Source organism: Delphinapterus leucas, chromosome X, assembly GCF_059928025.1.
Source record: "Delphinapterus leucas isolate spDelLeu-1000000601 "Yukka" chromosome X, BTC_Dleu_Yukka2, whole genome shotgun sequence".
Lineage (NCBI taxonomy): Eukaryota > Metazoa > Chordata > Mammalia > Artiodactyla > Monodontidae > Delphinapterus > Delphinapterus leucas.
In genome coordinates, this window is record NC_143150.1 from 127,221,979 (window position 1) to 127,242,655 (window position 20,677).

At 46.6% G+C, this 20,677-nt stretch overlaps 1 protein-coding gene across 7 annotated transcripts in view; it reads right to left on the minus strand.

Moving 5' to 3' along the window:
- WWC3 (WWC family member 3) overlaps positions 1-20,677 on the minus strand; it is a 120,897-nt gene that overhangs the window by 39,078 nt on the left and 61,142 nt on the right. For all 7 annotated transcript variants that reach the window (XM_089904808.1, XM_089904807.1, XM_022559864.2 and 4 more), the window contains 3 exons: positions 11,691-11,820; positions 8,481-8,627; positions 4,766-4,839 (listed from right to left, as the gene is read on the minus strand). In XM_089904808.1, coding sequence (XP_089760934.1) covers positions 4,766-4,839; positions 8,481-8,627; positions 11,691-11,820 — 351 coding nt within the window. The remainder of the gene's footprint in view (positions 1-4,765; positions 4,840-8,480; positions 8,628-11,690; positions 11,821-20,677) is intronic.

The following is a 20,677-nucleotide window of genomic DNA, read 5'->3' on the forward strand; positions in this document are numbered from 1 at the left end:
ATGGGCAGCCGGAATTCCAGCATCCCTCAGGGCCCAGCTCCAATGCCATTTTCTCCAACACCTAAGAACAGGACGCATCACAGGGGGTTCCAAGACCACAAGCCCTTTCCAATGACCGTGAAGGCCCAGGAAGCATAAGCCGAGCTTGGAATGATGATGTATGAGGTGACTGTGCCCTGCCTCCGTCAGATCCCTAGACATGCATGTCTAGATGCCCTTTCTCCTCTTAAGTCAAGGGGACATATCCCACGGCTCACACCAGGACGAGGGCCTTGGGGAAGGGAGCCAGGAACACAGCAGTTGGCCCGGAGCTGACTGGGCCCCAGGACTCTGTCCACTCGCCCACTCGCAGGCGTGAAGGCCAAAGAGCAAGCGTGACCAAAGCAGACCCCTGTTTACTCATTCAATAAATATTCACCAGGTACTCAGCTGCTGGAATTATAGCAATGACCTAAACAGACAAAAACCCCTGCCCCTCATGGGCTTCCCATTCTCGCAGGGAAAGACAGACGATAAAAAAGCAAACACATAAGTACAGAACAGGTTGGGTGATTACATTTGCTGGGAGAATCAGGGTGATGGGGGTGGGGATGGGAGTGCAACTTTATTCAGGATCATCAGAGAAGTGTCTCTGACACAGTGACCAGAAGGAGAGCAGAGGCCACGTGACCATTTGAGGCCAAGCATTCCATTGCAGGCAGAGGAAACAGCGAGGGAGGGCAGGGGGCACTGTATTAGTTTCCTTTTGTTTCTGTAACAAATTACCACAAACTTAGTGGCTTAAAACAACACACACGTGATTACCTTACAGTTCCAGATGTCAGAAGTCAAAAATGGGCAAGCAGGGCTGTGATCCTCTGGAGGCTTCAGGAAGAAGCCATTTCGCAGCTGTTTCCAAGGGCTGCCCACATTCCTTGGCTCGAGGCCCTGCCACCCTCACATCTCCTTCTCTGCTTCTCCCTCTTATAGGGACCCTTGTGATTACACTGAGCCTCTCTAGATAATCCAGGGTCATCTCCCCATCTCAAGATCTCTAGCTTGAGGCCATGTGCAAAGTTCCTTCTGCCATGGAAGGCACAGAGTCACAGGTTTGCGGATTAGGCCATCTGGGGCAGCATTTTTCTGCCAACTCCAAGCACTAAATCAGGAGCGCGCCTGGACGGTGTGAGGCCTGGCATGCAGGGGGGCCAACGTGGCTGGACGAGGCTAACACCCTGAGTCCGTGGAAGACCTGCTCCTGAGCCCTTGATGTCCACACACAGTAGGGATTTCGGAGCAAGATAAGAAGCTCAAGAGTAAGGTTTCTCGAAGGCAAAAAGAAACTCTGGGCTACCCACATCTTTGCTGGGGGGACCGTCCGGCGCATTGTGCGTTGTTTAGCAGCGTCCTTGGGCTCCCGCCCGGGATGCCAGCAGTACCCTCTCTCCAGTCAGGAGAACCAAAAACATCCCCCCGGGGGTGGGGGGTGGGGCGCAAAACCCACCCCCACCCCTTAGTGGATGATGGGATCTAACACGTTTTGAAAGGAGCACTTGTCTGAAAAAAATTCAGACCTGGCATTTAACTAACCAAAAGTCACACAAAATTATGCTGAACTGCACCATGAGTGCAAAAGTCCACCATTCTCACCAGGGAAAAAGCACGTGACAAGTGACAGAACATCTATGCCCATCACTCCAGAAAAATTTACAAAGAATGGTGGTATTTAACGATGAGGAGGAGATACAGAAATCAGGGCTCTCAACTGCCATTGGTGGCAGTGTAAAGTGTGTAAGTTACTTTGGAAGACGATTCACTGGTATCTATCCGAACTTTGAATGGACATGTCTTTAGACCCATACGTTCCCTTGCTATGTATCTGTCGAAGGAAACAGCCATCTCTGCAAGGCTGGGGACTATAAATAGACGTGCACCATTTGTGAAAAGGAAAAACTGGAATCATCTAGATGTCCATCCGCAGAGGATGGCTATAACCATTGTAAAAGCTATGCATCATATACTGTATTTAACTATATTGAGCTTAATTTATTTCAATGTTTAGGTAAGAACTGGAAGGTTTCATAGCAAATCATTAATGGTGAGAGGTAGGATTAGAGAGGAGGATAAGATGGGAGGTCTCCAGTGATTGCATCTTTGACAAAAACAATGTATTCATGTATTATTTATGTGTACATAGATGTACAAGCATATATGTGCATGTTTCTGAACCCTGTGTGTCTAACATATATGTACTGTGTGTGCTCACACACACACACCCCAGATACCGCCTGGGGTATCCCCACCCCCAGGCAGAACCACTGGCACCCTCACATATTTCTGTTAGCTGTGGGGGAGTTTATCTCCCAAACAGGTTAAAGACTATATATATATATATATTTTTTTTTTTTTTTTTTTTGGTCGAGCTGCACGGCATGTGGGATGTTAGTTCCCTGACTAGGGATTGAACCCGGGCCCCCTGCATTGGAAGCACGGAGTCTTAACCACTGGACCGCCAGGGAAGTCCCAAAGACCATATGCCTTTATGACATCACATAAACCACGGAATTTCTTTGCAATACCTGGAACAGGGCAGGTGCTGGGCAGAAGTATAATCTCCCAGCCTTGCAGCAGCTTCTGTGCCCACTGCTGCGGGATGTGTGTGAAGCTGCTGGGGTCACCCATACAGATTTGCCCGGCTAAGACGTCACAATCCTCCAGCACAGGGCAGGGGCCCTCGGCCTCAGCACCAGTGACGTCTGGATGACTCTCTTTTGGGGGCCGTCCTGTGCACTGCAGTATACTGAGCAGCATCCCTGGTCTCTACCCACTAGATGCCAGGAGCACCCACCCCAGAGCTGTGACAACTAACAACGTCTTTAGACATGGCCAGAAGTCCACCGGGGGCCGGGTGTGAAGTCGGGCCGTCGCACCCCTCCCCCATTCCCCGCCCCACAATTGGGAACCATTGTGCTAGTGGGAAAAGAACAAGGCAGTGCTTCTGTCAGCCAACCCAGGACCCCAGGGCGTCTTTACAACGCATCTGATTTCTAAATGCGGCCAACGCAGCCCAGAAAGGCGTTTCTGAGAAGCCCCTACTGTCCCACAAAGGTTGAAGCACTGGGGACAGGACCCTCCTCTGCAGCTGCATCGCATTTCCTAACAAGGTTCTGGTGACCTTGAAATACTCCTTCCATTTGGAAGATACTGATGAAGTGCAGTGTCCTCCCCTGCATAACTTTCTTAAATAATGGACTTTCAGCCCAAATGTATTATTTCGATATTTAAAGAGTTACTCACTCTGTACCGACGTCATCTCTGGAAAACAAAGAAATCACTCGCTGTGGTAGGTAAATGTCACAGCAGAACAGTGACGATTACGTCAAGTGTAGCAACTGTCAATTTTCTGTAGTTTAATGCAACACAGCAAATTCCGACACCCACACAGTGCGGCAGAAACATGCAGGAAGGAGCCGAGGAATATTGAGGAGAGATAACAGCGGCTGACAAACGCCAGCCAGCGAGCTCCTGAGAAGGGATGTGTGAGGCTGGGGAAGCAGGCGCCGAGGGAAGCGGTCTGCGTGGAAGTGCAGTGCCCGCCTTGAGCGCATCAAGGACATCGTGAAGAGCAAGAGCCGGGAGGACCGGGCAGAGGTGCTTTGGGCAGAGGCCGCAGCAGCTCAAGCCGGCCCTCCAGCAGGCAGTCAGATGATCTGCTTCTGTTGCTATTTTTACATTTGCTAAAAAGGTAACAAAGCGGATTTCCAGACATCCCTGAATGATACACCATACTGAGCGGCCCGCCTATTTCGCTTCCAGAACCACGCCCTCCCCCTGCCCGCCCCCTGCGTGGCATTCGCTCCTCCTCCCCGCGCCCCCAGACAGCAGTTCATATGTGACTAAAGAAAGGTTTTCGTGAAGCGTTCCATATTTTTTAAGAAGAATAAAAAAAAACAAAACTTTTTGAAAAAGATAGGCTTCACAGCTTTCCGAAGCTCATATTTTGAAATAATTTGGTTTTAAGACTCTTTCCAGAAGGCACAAAAGAGAGAAAGTCCCTAAAAAAAGAACATGAAAGCTAGGGCAGGGTCAGAATACTGAACACGGTGCACATGGGTAGAAAGGTGACAGGCTAAAGACACTGTGCCTGCGAGGCCGGCAGCTCACCTGGCAGTGCTGCCCATGAACCCTGGCTGAGACCGGGAGGGAGGGAGGGAAAGACACATTTTGAAAATGCACACACAAGGTCAAGTCCTGATTTTCAGAAGGCGGGTGATGGACAACACAGGTCAACAGAAGCGACTGAGCTTCAATTCTCTCCATCAAAATGATGTAGATTAGGTACCGCCATCACCCGTTGACCTAATCCTTTCTAAACTGTCTTTTAACCCAAGATACGTGGCTTTTTCTGTTAACCTATGGAATAAGCAGCCACATATTCAAAAACCAGGTTTGCTTAAGCTGGTCTGAGGGACTGATGCTCAGTCGGAAGGCAGGGAGGGGGTTCTGAACTACCTGAGAGGATAAGGAGAGCCGGAAAAGTCTCTGTTTTTATTAAATCCCGTCTTCATAACTGTTTGTAATATTGAGTTTCACATTTTAATGCACATGAAATTTTGTCACATGTATTCAGAAGCTACGCATAAATGAAGAACCTTAATTCTGTACTCTATCAGACACTGCTTTCTGATAAGAAGTGGATAAATCACACGCTGCAACTCCGCGAAACCGCTTTCCACAGGAGAAAGGAAGTAAGCAGGAGGCAAGGTTTGAAAAAGGAGCTTCTTACCTCTTTCTGGCTTCCTCATACTGCCAGTTAAGCCTGACTCGGTCCACGAGCCTTGCTTTATCATCAAAGACGAACTTTGTGGAACAGAAGAAAGAAAAAAAATGGGGGAGACACATTAAAAACATATTTTCAAAATAGAAAATTCACTTAAACTTCCAGCAACAATGAAGAATATTTTAATTCACCTTCCAATTTCCACTTTTCAAAGGTCTGGAAGGAAACACACCGCATAACAGCCGCCACCTCTGGTCAGTGGAGGCTGGGAGTGGGGCTGGGAACACTTTTGCTGTCCCAACACTGGTGGATTTTTTTTTTTTAAACCAGTGGAAGTATATTCATCTATTGTGTGATTCCAAGCAACAACAACAAATTAAGTTTTAAAAGAAATAGGGAATTCCTCAAAGTTGATAGAAAAGCAAAAAATATCATCCCGCCTAGTGTAGTATATGCTCTCACTCCTCAATCAACACAAAACAATGGTGTTCTCCTAAAAAGTCACAAGATCCGAAGAAGACGGACTAGCTGTGTGAGGTGTTGGCTACGGGACTCCTTCGACTGCTATGCAGCCTGTTAAAGAATCAAAGGTGAAAGGACGGAAGGAAGGCACGGAAAAGCCTGGGACTGGCCGCCTCGCCTCAGGAGTCAAGGGTTGAAATGAGGAGCTCTGATGCGATCACTAGTTGCACCTAAATATTTTCATACCAATTACACTGAAGCCAACAAATTCCCAAACAAAACAAACAAGACCTGTATGAGAGGTAACTGCAGCTCACCTTGGTTACTTCTTCCTTCATTCCTGGAAATATATGACTCTAGTTTCAATAAATCGGCTCCATCTGTAGATCTGACCTTACTCGGCCATACCTTACGGCCACTACTAAGTCTTTATTTTTTTAAATGACCTCGTGTCAACAAATATTTGGAAATATTCTACTTGTATGACTGGCAATGAATTCACTGATACGAGTTTTGAGACAGGTCAATGGGGAATTTCCTTATATCTTTATCGCCTTGAATGGCAAGAAGAAATGCCTTATACGAGACTATAAGCATTCGCCAATGAGATGTGTCACGATTTTACACATTTCAGCAGCCTCACCCAAGGCCTCTCTCCACAGTGTCCTCAATGTAAATGCATTTAGGCTGCAGCACCGCATCTGCAGAAACTCTCTACACTGGATCTGAGCTACTTGTCACCTTGTTCATTAGAGACCCCTAAAGCCGACTCACCATCAAGACAAATAAATGTCATTTCTTAAACATCTTCTCAATGCTATTTATGAACCTCTAAGCTCTGATTTTGCACTCTTCTGTGAGAATGAAATGGACATTTTAATTAAAAAAAAAAGCCTACAGCCAAACGGATCCAACAGGTTCCTGCTTCATGGATCCTACATAGCCCTACAACATGTACCCCAACTGCTAAATTCCAACATTAGGCTTGTACTGCTTACAAATCTGTGCTTGCAAAGCCGTGGGCTCCAAAAGCATGTTTGATTACATCAGTGCCCATCCCACAAAACTAACTCAAAGTGATAACTACATGAGGTAGGCAGACGTCTAAGACGGCCCCCAATGGCCTTCACCTCCTGGGATTCATCCCATGTGAAATCCCTCCCCTTTGAGAGTGGGCTAGACCCATGACTTGATTCTAACCAAAAGAATACAACAAAGATGATGGGAAGTCATTCCTGTGATTAGATTACAAAAGACTGTGACTTCCTTCCTGCTGGAGACTCTCTTGGCTTCCACACTGTGACAAAGCAAGCTGCCGTGCTAGAGAGGTCTATATGGTAAGGAACAGAAGCCCTCAGTCCAACAACCTGTGAGAAACTGAATCCTGCCAACAATCATGCAAGCCTGAAAGTGGACCCTTCCCAGTCAAGCCTTCCCATGAGGTTGCAACCCTGGCTGACACCTTGACTGCAGTTTCTTGAGCGCCCCTGAAGCAGAGGACACAGCCCAGTTTCCTGATCCACAGTATAAATGTGAGATAATAAAAGTGTGCTGTTTTAAAATGCTAGGTTGGGGATGTTTTGTTATGCAGCAATAGCTAACTAATGCAGTTATAGCCTTTTGATATATTTTTCTATAACATGATGTAGTAGAAAACACAGAGGTTTAGGGATCAGAGACATTGATTCAAACCCAGACCTGCCTCTCCCTGGCTACATGACCTTAGGTAACCTGGCACCTTGACCCCCTCGTCTGTCAAAAGAAGATGGAAACCACTACGTAAATTGAGGTAACAGCCATGAAGCTGCCAGGGCCAGCCCCAGTAAACTCATAAACAATGATAATTTACTGCTGAAGTTATTATAGCTGTATAACCAGCCACTCCCCACCTGACATTTTTAGAAAGTCTTAGCTAAATCATTACAGAACCTTCGATCTTACCTGTTGCTCTCAAACTAGTTAAGAGTCTCTAAAAATTCTAATTCTAACCTTATGTTGAGCAGCAATGAATTATTCATGGAATTCAGTAAGTATCATACTTCTTTCCGTCTCTCATGCCAAAATCTTTAGGCAAAAATGCCAGACATTTTTGACTTACAGATTCTTCTCTGTTTTAAACCAAGATACCTAGTCCAAAAATGTCCAAGTGTACTTTTGAGAACAATGAGGGGAACACAGCAAATAGGGCAGTTCAGGACATCCAAGACACAGAGGCATTATTTCCTATATTATACTCCCCTGAAAGAGGCACTATTTGTCGACATTTTAAAATATCAGCTAATTATTTAAAATCCAGAGTTTTTTAGTCAATGGTTTTCCTTTCTTTTTGTTTCTTTTTATTTATTTAATTTTAGGAAGGCATTCTGCATTCCATTGATATTTCATCTTTACTTAGTAAGCCCTAAGAAAAAGAAGCCATCCAAACTGTTTTTCCATTTCTAACAAATAAATGTAAAACTTCACTCAATGCCATTACAACAGTAGTGTCTTTAAGTATTCACCACCCTGCTTCAAATGATGGTTGCCAATTTTGTTTTTGTGGCTAACTCCAGGCTTTACTAATTATCAAAAGGGGCATTATGAAATTCTTCCAAGTCCCAAACAAAATTAATTTCAATTCAATTCAATTTCCTGACATTCTCTTAGAAGAATAAGAAATAGCATCAAAGTATAAGCCAAGAGTGACACAGCCACAAAGCCTCTGAAAATCACTGGCCTAAGCCAGAGCTCAGCAAACTATGGCCCGAAGGCCAAATCCGGCCCACCACCTCTTTCTGTAAATAAAGTTTTATTGGAATTTTACTGGAACAAGCCCCACCCACCCATTCACATATGGCCAACGGCTGCTTCTGTACTATGACAACACAGCTGAGTAGCTATGGCAGAGACTGCATGGCCAGCAAAGCCTAAAACACTTATTATCTGGACCTTGGCAGAAAAGGTTAGCTGATCCATGCTCTAAAAAGTCATAGGTCTGCCAAGAAACATCTAGACTCAACTCTCAAAAGGATTCTGCCTTTTCTAAGAATGCGAATCACAAGGATAGAGGTAATAAGCCATTCAATTGCCTCCCAGGCCCCTGAACCTTCAAGATGGCTAGAAGTGGAAAACAATATTCTTTCTTCAAACTTAATGGCACAAAAGCCAAAACATTTTTGAAGGGAAAGTGGAAAATTTAAAGAAATGGGTGACGGCCACACGAAAGCAGTCCTTTTCGCTCTGGGCACACTCGGTTCCTCCCCCTGCCCAGTGAGCGTACCTCGCCGATGACCTCAGTCTGAGACCCAGCATCGCAGAACTGGTGAGGTAAAGACTCGCCCAGCGCGCCTGCACTGGGAGGGAGCTCTTGCAGAGGGTCGGTAAGAGAACAGCTATTCCTGAAGCCATCGGTCAGCTTGGCCAGGCTCTGAAACAGAATGAAACAAGAGACTTGAGCAGCGATGGCGATGCTTCTCTTCCCTTTCACAGCGGTCATTTCCTTCCCGTTCCAGGTCGGCAGCTTCATTACTGGAGAGCAGGCCGGCCCCAACTCCATTCTCACGAGATTCAAAAGAAATGTCGATCAGCACATGCACCTTTCATGAAACTCGTAGTAATTTAAATCAGACGGCAACTGAGTCCTCCTGGCAGCATGTGAATAACATAGAGAACAACTGTGGTACCACTTCTACGGTTTTTTAAACCTTTGTGTTTCCTAAAGAAAAAATAAGCATTCCCTCCAAAAAAGCCAAATTCAAAATAGAGAGTAGAAAGGCAGTTGCCAGGGGCTGGAGGGTTGGGGGAAATGGGGAGATGCTGGTCAAAGGGTACCAAGTCCCAGCTGTAAGGGGAATAAGTCCCCGGATCTCATGAACCTCATGTCCATAGCATGGTGAGTATAGTTAGCAATACTGTAGCGCATGTTTGCAAGTTGCTAAGAGAGTAGATCTTAAAAGTCCTCACCATGTAAAAAGAAAGGTAACCGTGCGACGTGATGGATGTGTTAACTAATTGTGTTAGTTATGTGTTAACTTATTGTGGTAATCATTGTGGTAATCATTTCACAATAGATGTGTATATCAAACCATCACGTACACCTTAAATTTATACAATTTTATTTGTCAAGTGTACCTCAATAGAGCAAAGGGGAGGGGGGAAAGTATTTCCATCCAAAATAGTCTATCAATAAATAAGTCCAACAGAGACGAATGCCGCCTTGAGGTCTTCAGTACCACACAGAAGGTGAAAACAGCTCCCAGACGATATTTACATATTCTTATAACCTGGCTTTTCAGTCACAATGCTACAGGGTCAAAAGTTATCTTACATGGATGTCAGTTTACCAAAAATTAGAGTAAGCGTAAATTCTGGTACAGGGAACGCTTTTGGGTAAAAGTTAAAGAGAAATGAGATTTTCTAAGATTTTTAAAAGACCTGTGAAAAGCAACTATACCCCCATAAAAAGAAATCTAAAAAAATAAGAGAAAAACATGAAAAAAAATTTTTTAAATAAAAGACTTGTGAATGCATTCACATTCAGCAGATATTCCTGCAGACACTAGACGCCCACGTGCAGTGTACCCCAGGTAGCTGCCTCGGGATCTAGACAAAGGCGTCTTGGAATGGGCCAAGATTGCTACAGTCAGATAACAAAGATGAAACAACTTATTTGATTTTACTAGATGAAGACATTGCCTGTGCGTCTCCCTGGAGCATCTCAGAGAAGATGCTGGGGTCTGAAGCTTCTTCCAGAAATTCTATCTCCAGCCTCCGTGGTGGGGAACCCACTCAAGGCAACTGGGTGGCTTGGCCAGCTCTGCACTCTCAGAAAGAACGGGGCAGGGACACCAGCTCCACGTCCCGGGCGAGGCCTCCATGTCCCTGGGGTGAAGTACCACCTGCTTCACACCAGGGTTTGGGCTTGGATCACATGGGTGATGTCCGCAGAGCACCTCACCCAGTGCGGCACACAGAGGCCTTGGCAGACGGCCGCTGTTCTCCTTGCTACCAGGCCTCGGAGAAAATCTAACAACTGACCGTTTACCTCTCATGACCTGGAAATACAGGGCATCTGAAAATACAGATTTCTGGGTCCCAACCCCAGACAGTCTAATCCAGGAGACCTGGGGTAGGGTCTGGTAATCTGCAATTGAACGAGCAGCCTAGGGACACTCCAGCCTCACGCCCTTGACGTTAGGAAGCACTGCTGGGCAAGGCAGTCATGTGCGCACCTGTTGCACTCGGCCTACGAGTCTGAGCTTTGCTCCCATGTCCTTCTGTGTCTTACATGCTACAGAATCGAGACAAATGCCTCCCAGCACCAGGTGCTCACTCGGTGTGCTGAGGCGAAAAGAAAAGCCACAACAGAGAGCATCAGATGCATTCCGGCACCGAGCAGGAGCCCGGCATGGGTCTCTGAAAAAACTCAGCTGTTTCTAAAAATAACAGAAACTGCAGGAGTTCAAGGGGCAAAAAAATAACGGAATATAAAGCTACAATGAAAAAACAGTCTGTCCTCACAGTGGAATACTATGCAGCCATATCCAGGAAGGAGGGAACCCTGAGTCCAGAGACGGGAAAAGGTACAGGGCATAACGGTTAGGTGCGGAAGCTACCGCGGGGCAGCAGGCACAGGCCCGGCTTTCTGCGAGGGCAGCTGGCCACGTGTTCACACTTTCAAGTGTCTGGAAGGGTGTACAAGAAGCTAATGAAAGCAGCTACAGGAGGTGAGAGAATGGGGTGACAGCAACTCTTAAAACAGACGTTGAATTATTTTGATTATTTAACAATACAAATGTATCACCCATTGTTGTGGCCTTAATTGTGTCCCCCAACAAGATATGTTGAAGTCCTAACCCCCAGAACCTGGAATGTGTGCTTATTTGGAAGGAAGGCCTGCAGATGGAATCAAGTTAACATGAGGTCATGCTGGATTAGAGCAGGTTCTAATCCAATGATCGGTGTCCTTATAAGAAGAAAAAATTCATACACAGAGACACGGGAAACCACGTGATGACAAAGGCAGAGACTGGAGTGATACGTCTACAAGCCGAGGAACACCAAGGACTGCCAGCAGCCCCCAGGAGCTGGAAGAGGCAAGGAAGGAGCTTCCCCTAGAGCCTTCAGACAGAGCGTGGCCCTGCCGCAGCTTGATATCAGACTTCTGTTCTCCAGACTCGGAGAGAATAAACTTGTGTTGTTGTAAGCCACCTGGTCTGTGGCTCTTTGTCATGGCAGCCCTAGGAAACTAATACGCATATTTTTAAATATTTATAAATATGTACATACACATATATAGAAGATATATATATACACATATATCATACATACATGTATGTCTTTAAAATATGTATGATTATATAATAAATATATAATATATATAGTAAATATATATATATATATTTTTTTTTAAATTATTAAATAAAGTTAAGAGATAAGCAGGTGGGCAGACAGACGGACGTGGGCTCTGAAGAGCACCCGGGCCTCTTACTTGCATCAGATCCCGCCTCTCCTTCTCGCCTGTACAAATGGCTTTCTTGATGGTCCTGAGCTCGCTCATTATAGCCTGAGCCTCATCCAGTTTGTAATTGGTGTGAGCACTTGACATCTTACGATCAATCCTGGTTCGAAAAGAAATATGAGTCATTCTATGCGAGATTACAACATTCTATTAAACAATAACAGCCCAAAACTTAAAAGCTTCAGAGAAAGGTGGGAAACAGTTAAAAACAATGTTTTGACAAAGAAAAACAAAGATCCCATAAGACCTTCCTTGTTTGTGGTGAACACCAGATGAGACTGCTGGTGGATGGCTCCCTTTGCTCCAAGAGCATCCTCTGCAGGTGAGGACGTTCCAGGCAGGGTTCCCGTGTTCTCTACTAATGCTCAGGCAATGAGTTCACTGGCTTAAAAATTTCCTGAAATTTTAAATTTCCCTCTCTGAGAGCAGGATCATGTCTTATTCGTTTATCCCCAGCATCTGGCTTAGTGGTCAAAAATGTCTATTAAATAAACATACAAATGAAATCTGTGTACAAGAAGAATATATGGGAAACAGCAAAAAGTAGTGAACTTTCAACAGGGACACCCTGTACAAAAGTTGGAAACTCTTATGGCTCCTCTATCTTTCTTTTATTCTGGTTCTAATTTATCACTCTCTCAATCTACTACTCCCCTTCTACTCAAACATCCATTCATCCTTCCTTCATGCTTCCCATTCAAGCTAACTTCCATCCATCCTTCCTTCCAGCCAGCCCACCCCGGGGCGCACAAGGCCTGGTTCTGGGTGGTGGAAGCAGAGCGCTGACCGAGACTAGGCTTGGCTCCGGCCTGCAAAGAGCAGGCAGCCTCCTGTAGCTCGTCCTTGGTCACATCTTCCATACCTAAGTCTTAAGCCTTGGAAGCCCTCGGGGCTGAAGAAGAGACTTTGGTCCAGAAACAGAATGAACTCCTTCTCTGGAAAGTCACCATGACACAGATTCTAGCTCTAAACTGCTTCCCCCATGTTACCCGAAAATCCAGATGCTTAACGGCCAGCGCAAACGCCCTTGTGTTCCACTCACAAGAGCATCCTGGCATGCTGGTGAGTACAGGTGACACTCCAGCTCTACAGTGGGACCCTGGGCGAGACACTTCACCTCTTTAAACCTCAGTTTCCTCATGCCTCAGATGAGGACACTAAAAATGTCCCTCCCACTTAATGAGAAATGTAAGGAAAGGGCTTACTTAGCAGAGACCTGGCGTATAATGTCTGCACTGATTATTATTGCCAGGATAATGCTCAGTCTACTTACTCATGGGAGAAAAAGTAAAAAAAATGCACCAACTCCGGTACTTTATCATCATTAACAAATTCCTGGCTACAAATGTCACAACTCACAGCAAAACTCAGCACCAGAGCTGATCTGAGCTATCAGCACCACTGGGATGAGAGAACAAGCAGGAAATCATGCCCTCCCTTCGGAATAGGGCTTCAGGGCTCAACAGCACCGCTATGATTGCCATCTGCAACAAACAAAATATTTATGAAACCTGGTCCCGAGTCCTCTTCCTTGGAGAGCAGATACAGACGCACTGGGGGACCCCACACATTGAATGGTGACACCCCTACATCCCAGCATGACCTGGCCATGTGTTTTTCCATTTCAGCTGTTCTATGGAGAACCAGGAGTCTCTAATGCAAGGCAGGAACAAAGGCCATCCATCTCCCAGCACTGCATCTGTCTAGGAAGTGGCCCAACTTTTCTTGCAGAGAGAATCTAGACTCATTTATGTAATAATATCTCCTTATATCCATCTTCTGATAAAAGGCTTTCCAATACATCTCACTTAATGTCACAAACCACAACCCACATAGGTTGATGAAGTCTGTAGAAAAGGGTTACATCATTTCCATACAAAAAACCCAAGGCCAAAAAAGTGTGATTTCTCTGTAACAGTTAATGACCAATGCCTTTGCTAACCAGGCCTACTGGCTCCTCCAGAATGAGAAATACAGCAAATGGATCGTCACCTGACACTGACACCCACATAGAGAAATGAAACTCTACTGCACTGAACTAAATGTTTTCAATTCCTTAACCATCAGTGCTAATCAAATGGTCAGAGAGTATAGACACACAACCACTGTTAAGGCCGCGACGTAAGATGCTAACCACATCAGCTCCAGCTTCGTACTTAGGTGTTGTGAATTCCTTACAGCTTTTAGCAGCTACAGAGCCTAAGTGCAGCCATCAGTAAAGCCAGGCGCTGCGCCAGCTGCCTGTCAAGGCACCAGCATCTACAATGGGAATGGCCGCTACCTGGAGGAAAACAGGCCCCGATTCCCATCAGGGAGAGGGATCCGCAACCCTGTAATGCCTCTCATCGGCAGACACTGCAAAGCGCGTCGGAGAACCAAAGTTCAACTTTAAGGCCACGGACCCGGGCCCTGACCTCAGCTCCACCCAGGTGGCTCTGAGACCTCGAAAAGGAATGAAGATTGACCGAGAGCAGCTGTTTTCACTCTGTCCCGAGGGTGTCCTGGAGTGGTGAGCTGGAGTAAAGGGAGAACCCACACAGGGCTCGGGGACCCTCACCCCTGCTTCGGCAACCCCGTCCCTTTGCTCCGTCTCAGACAGTCTGCTTCCACAGAAGGTGTCATTTGAGGGGAAGGAAAGGGGAAAAGATTCCACTGTTAAAAGGTGTGAAAGCTATTAGAGAAGATGATCTCAAAGTTCTAGGAATCTCTGAAACACTACTGTTTAAAAATAGTTACGTATTATTGTAGAATATATAATTATGTAAAAAGTTATTATTATATAAATATAACCTTATATAGCCATATTTGATACAGTACATATTATTTGACTAAATCATATAATTATATCAATAGCATATTAAAATAGTTCAGTGTATCAGGCACCTACTACTAGGTGACAGAGTCTTGTTGCATGCTTTATGTCTGTCATCTCATTTAATCCCCTCAACAGTTTTATGAGATGAGCACAATCTTCTCAGACTTTATAATGGAAAAATTGAGGCTCAGAGAGATTAAGTAGCCCAAGAGGACAAGCTGAGATCTGGCAGAGCCAAGGTTCAAACCTACACCTCCCAGGTGTCAAGCCCGAACTGGATCACCAGGTGCAGCGATGGCCCTTGCTACCCCTGGGTGCCCTCCTGCTCACAGTGGCCAAGATAGGGCCCACCTGCTTTATCATCTAGCAAAAACTTCAAAGGACAGGCACCCTCTTCCATCGCATCTGCAAAATTCACTTATTTGGGAGTTTTCTCCCTTTTTCCAAATTCCCTCTAAAACTTTGGTCAAATTCGGAGGATATACTCAATGATTTGGTACTTTCTAAAATATTAATATATTCCATTTCGTGAAGAAAATCATAACATCTGTGACTGCCAAAGAGCTTTTTCTTTTTTTAATTTTAATTAAGAGCTCAAAACAGTGCTTATACATCTCAAATAAGATGACGGAAAGTTGACAAGGGCTCAACAAAAGACGGCATTAGTAAGAACACAAGTTATTACGCAGTGCGACGTGATGTGCATGCTTCTGTCCCCCCAGCACCCACGCGCTGGAATCCTAATGCCCAGGATGACAGGATCAGGTGGCGGGGCCCTTGGGAGGTGATCAGGTCATGAGGGAGAAGCCCTCATGAATGGGATCAGTGCCCTTATGAAAGAGGCCCCAGGGAGCTCCCCTGCCCCTTCCGCCATGTGAGGACACGGCGAGAAGATGGCCATTTGTGAAGTGGGAAGCTGGCTCTCACCAGACACAGAACCTGACCATGCCGGCACCCTGAACTTGGACTTCCAGTCTCCAGAACTATGAGAAATGAATTTCTGTTGTTTATAAGCCGGCCGGTCTATGGCACTTTGTTACGCAGCCTGAATGGACTAAGACCCAGTGTAAAAAAAAAAAACCCAGGACACAGACCACACAGCCTTTACTTTTCACCCCTCAACATTTTGCAGCAGCTTCGGGAAGGTTAAGTGACTTGCTCAAGGTCACACAGCCAATAAGAGGCACAGTGAGCTTCACACTGAGGCCCCTCACACCACACTCATCCTCTTCTGTTGCCGGGCTAGCAATACATTCAGGGTCAAGGCCTCCAAACTCGCATTGTGTCAAATCTGAGGGCCACCCACATAGCCAGTCAAATGTTGTCCCAAAGTAAACTGGTGCTCTTTACTGGCTGCCTTTGAAAGAAACGGTTAGAGAGAAAAGAAGGCACAGCTTCAAATGCTGACCACACACCGCTAAGGAAGCATCTTCAAGATGATTCTCATCAACCTCCCCCTCCCACTACCCTCAAGTGTCCATATTTGTTGTTCAACTTAAGATGTCAACAGAAGGGCTTCCCTGGTGGTGCAGTGGTTAAGAATCCGCCTGCCAATGCAGGGGACACGGGTTCAAGCCCTGGTCGAGGAAGATCCCACATGCCGCCGAGCAACTAAGCCCGTGCGCCACAACTACTGAGCCTGCGCTCTAGAGCCCACGAGCCACAACTACTGAGCCTGCACACCTACAGGCCGTGCTCCGCAACAAGAGAAGCCACTGCAATGAGAAGCCCTCGCACCGCAACCAGGAGTAGCCCCTGCTCGCCGCAACTAGAGAAAGACTGCACGCAGCAACGAAGACCCAACGCAGCCAAAAATAAATATTAATTAATTAAAAAAAAAAAAAAGATGTCAAGAGAACTGGTCTGACAAAAGTAAAACCAAATGGATTCTTAAACCCACATCTTGAAGAAAAGGGCTGCCAGGCCTCGAAAGATATCCCATGTTAATACCACACATTACAAGCCCCAAGAATGAGAAGTGTTGTTACAACTCTACCTTTTACATCACCAGCCCTGGCAGGGGGCCTTGAACAACCCTCACAAAGCTTCCGGCAGCTTTCTATCAGCAGCCGGTCCTGCGTGGAACGCCAGACCCGTCTCACGACGGGAACAACGCTCTTTTTGTTTCCGCCCCCATTTCTGTATGTTTTACTGTTATCTGAGGAGCGCTGGCCTTTTAGCATGGGCTGTAGCTTCTGTGCTACGGTAATGGGATACTGCTGGTCCAAGCCTGCGCTACCTGTGAACAATCCCGTCCTCTTCTGAAACCACTAAATCCCCTCGGACAGAAAATGCTAATTCCGAGGTCTAATGCTGCCTCGTTGTGGTATCGAATGGTCCGCAGAGTGCAGTCACTCTCTCTTATTGCAGGAGACACACGGGCTTAACTTCATCACAGCATCCCAAAGCGGAAGAATGTCATCAAGCAATTAAAAGGCTCAAAGCAAAGAGGCTGACCCAGGGGCTAAGAACACACCTCACGGAAAGTGGGTACTGGTGCGTTTAACGAGCACCCCTTTCTGGATCTGAACAGCAGTGATAGAAATAGGATTTCTTAAAACACAATATAACACAGTAAGAAGCAGAGAAGGAAACGCTAGAGGGCAGTTAATAAGAAGGCACCTGGGCCGATGCAGCGACCTCCCCAATGCTCGCAGCCCAGGCCCTGGCCCAGGGGGTCCCGGTGACCCAGGAGCAGTGCCGCACGGCCCCCGGGCTGGTCCCCTCACCCCACCAAGCCCTGCCCTGCACCCGGAGCTGGCTGCATCCCAAGGACCGAGTATGGAACCAGGCCAAGTCCGCATCCTCGCACAGCGTGACACTAGGCGAGGACACAGATGACAAGAAAGAAACCACCGGGTCAGGCAGCAACTGGTGGTTCAAGGAAAACGAAGCCAGGTGTGGGGATAGAGGGTGGGGAGAGGGCTGCTTTTTAGATACAGTGGTGAGCAGGGACCTTGGCGAGATGTCATTTGTCCAGAGAACTATGGAAGGGAGGGGACAGGCACGAGAGACTTGGGGAGAGAGTTCCAGGCACAAGGAGCTGCGAGTTGCACTGCGGGCTGACGCAGGTGAGTGAGGGGGACACTGGGGGAACGAGGTGAGGATGGGGGCCAACTCATCTGCAGTCTGGATCATATTCTAAGTGAGAGAGCCACCAGGGGCCACGCAGCGGAGACACTTTACAAGAACCCCATGGCTGGTGTGAGGACGAGCAGCCACCACGTCAGCACTTGGGGACGTTACAGGTGGCACGGCGGGAAAAAGCTCTGGTGGAACAGAAGCGCGGGAAACTCAGGGAGAAGTGATGTTAAACGAGCTTCCCGGTTGCAGGACACCTCACAGTCGAACAGGAGGAACATTCCAGACGCCCAGGAGGTCTAGCGTCACTAAAGAGGGAGCTCTCCCCCACCCATTGGCACATCCAGCACGTTCTTGGGCATCACCCATTTGGGAAGCTGCGGACATCCTCATTCTAGCTCCTCCCCCCTTGCCCCCGGGTGCTAACCATGAGTTACATGAAGACAATTTTTCAAAACAAGCTTCAGAAACTTTGGGGCAGCGATACCCAGTAGCTCTCTCACTGGAAAAGTTTGATTTTTCTGAAGACTTTCATGACTTGTAAACGTTGCTCCTGTTTTCTGAAGACGTTTATAAAGGGCTTCAAGAGAAATGCAAATTACAACGACACTGAGACACTATCTCTCACCGATAAGACTGGTAGAAATGCAAAAGCGTGAGTGACAACACATTCTGCTGGCCACGTGGCTGGAACAGGAACACGCATCTACTAGTGGTGGGAATGCAAAATGGTGCCACCCTCCCGAGGAGAATACGGACAATGCCTTTACCCTGTGACCCAGCAAACCCACCTTCGAGAACTTATCCTGAAACCTCTTGTGTCTACACGTGCACAGCATTACGTGAAAAGCTGATGGGAAACATTACAAATGGATGTATCAGGCTGACAATGCCAGACCCCACTAATAATCTTCACACCACACAAAAAAAGAGACAACCAGAGAGTGTGCACCTCCTGACCAAAAGGAAAAGAAAATGAAACTGAACTTGAGTCAGATCAAGCCTCTCGGATTAATGACACCCGTTTACGTAAATAGCAGGGGACAGTGGAGCGTGTTAAGTGACGCCGTGCACGTTCAAGCAGCAAAATCCAGTATCAGGGCAATTCTTTGGGACAAGCAAAGTAGCTTCTTCAACAAATAAGATGTCAGCAGGGAGAAAGGAAGGAAAAAAGAAGAGGAGGGTAGAGATTAAGAGACACACTAATCGAACGTACGGTGTGGACCTTGTCGGAACCCGGACCCAAACAAACCAGGGAGATGGGAACACTTGCTGGAGAAAGGACAACATTAAGAGATTGCTACTAAGTGGCACAGGTATTATAGTTATGTTTTCAAAAGGAGTCCGTTACTTTAGGAGAGACATTTATGGATGAAACATGACTCTGGGATTTGCTTCAATAATACGGTAAGAGCTTGGGCGATGAGGCTGTGTGACAGACAAAACAAGACTGGCCATTGTGTGGTTAGTTGTTGAAGCAGGGTGAGGGGTACAGAAAGGTTCCCTTATACCATTCTCTCTACTTTTGTGTATATTTGACATTTTCCATCATTAAAAGTTTATATACATTATACACACACACACGCGTTCTATCATTAACCCAGAGAATGTGTTCACGGCCAGCTCCCATCTACAAAAATTAACATACATAGACTTAAAAAAAAATACAAAAGGTTCTTTTTTCCTCACTTGGACCCAAGCATAATGATGGATTTCCTTGCTAGCCAGGAAAGTTCACCAAGATAAACAAGTCGAGTTTAAAATGTTATAAGTAGCCAAACTCTCGGTGAGGTGCTCTGGAAAAAAATACACGGGCTATTCTGGGAAGCAAGAACAGCAGAAAATTTTCTGGAGGAAAATCTAGGGCCTCTGCCTTAAATTGATGTTGGAAATAATATCTGAGAAGCCCATTTACATGTAACAGCTCACGTATTATCTGTGCTCAGACTTAGGATTTCACAGTAGGGGTGGGGAAATCACATTATCGATGCTTACCAGAGGTTTTCCAAATTTCTCAATAAATAATACCTGTCTGCATGATTTGATCCAAACACAAGAGCCAATCTGCAATACCAGATAAATAAAGAGGCTGTTTTCATCTCACACATGGCCTGTGTAACTCAGAGGAAGGTATCAGTCTACTTTTCACTGGCAAAGCGTTTTAAGCACGGCACAAGCACCCTCGTTTCCTCTCCTTCCCATGAGCTCGTGTCAGAGCATAGAGTGACCGACCACTTGCAGTGACAACACAGCAACCAACTAGAAGCTGCCTCGAGAGGCAGCTCCATCTGGAAAGCTGGGCTGGGTCCCCCAGGACCAAGGCCAGGTCCAGAACTTTCCCTCAGGCCACCCCTCAGCCTCCACTGGGGAGGGTGGGTATCCAGCAGTGAGGACCGTCCCCTTGGCAGGGGGCATGTTTCCCATCGCTAAGGATTCTTGCTAAGGAAAGCAGAAAGAAGATCAAACAGCACTGGCCCTTCTCTCTGCAAGTGCACAACTCATACTCCGCTCCGGGTGCAGGTGTAAAGTTATAACTCTTCCCAGACCAGCTTCTGCTTCCCATCCAATAAACCCGGAGCAACTGAGGCCGTCTTTTCCTAGTCTTAAAATTACCTTGACTACAAGAGATGAATTTACTTCCTAGCAATGCTAAGGGGAAGGGGTTTTCTCTGTCACCTGAGCCCTGACATCTTTTATTTCTGAGAGTGTTCAGTCTTAAGCTGACGTTGCAATATAACCATTGTCTTCACACAAAGAAATGGAGGTGGCCAGAGTGATGGAGGCCAAGCAGAGGAAAAGGCACTGGGCCCAGCAATCCTGCTACAGAAGCCAGGGCCAGTGGGGAAAGGTGCCGGCTGGGGCTCCCCTCTGAGGCTCGGGGATCCCATGTGACCTCAGTGTTCCTGAACCACCCTGAAACCCGATCACCTGCACCAGAGCTTCAGCGAGTGAGAGCTAAATTAACTGCATGAGGCCCAGCATGAAAAGTCACTATTATCTAGAGATGCTGGGAAGTCTTGATTCGCCCTGGTGAAGAGAGAAAGCTACAGTGTGGCCAAAT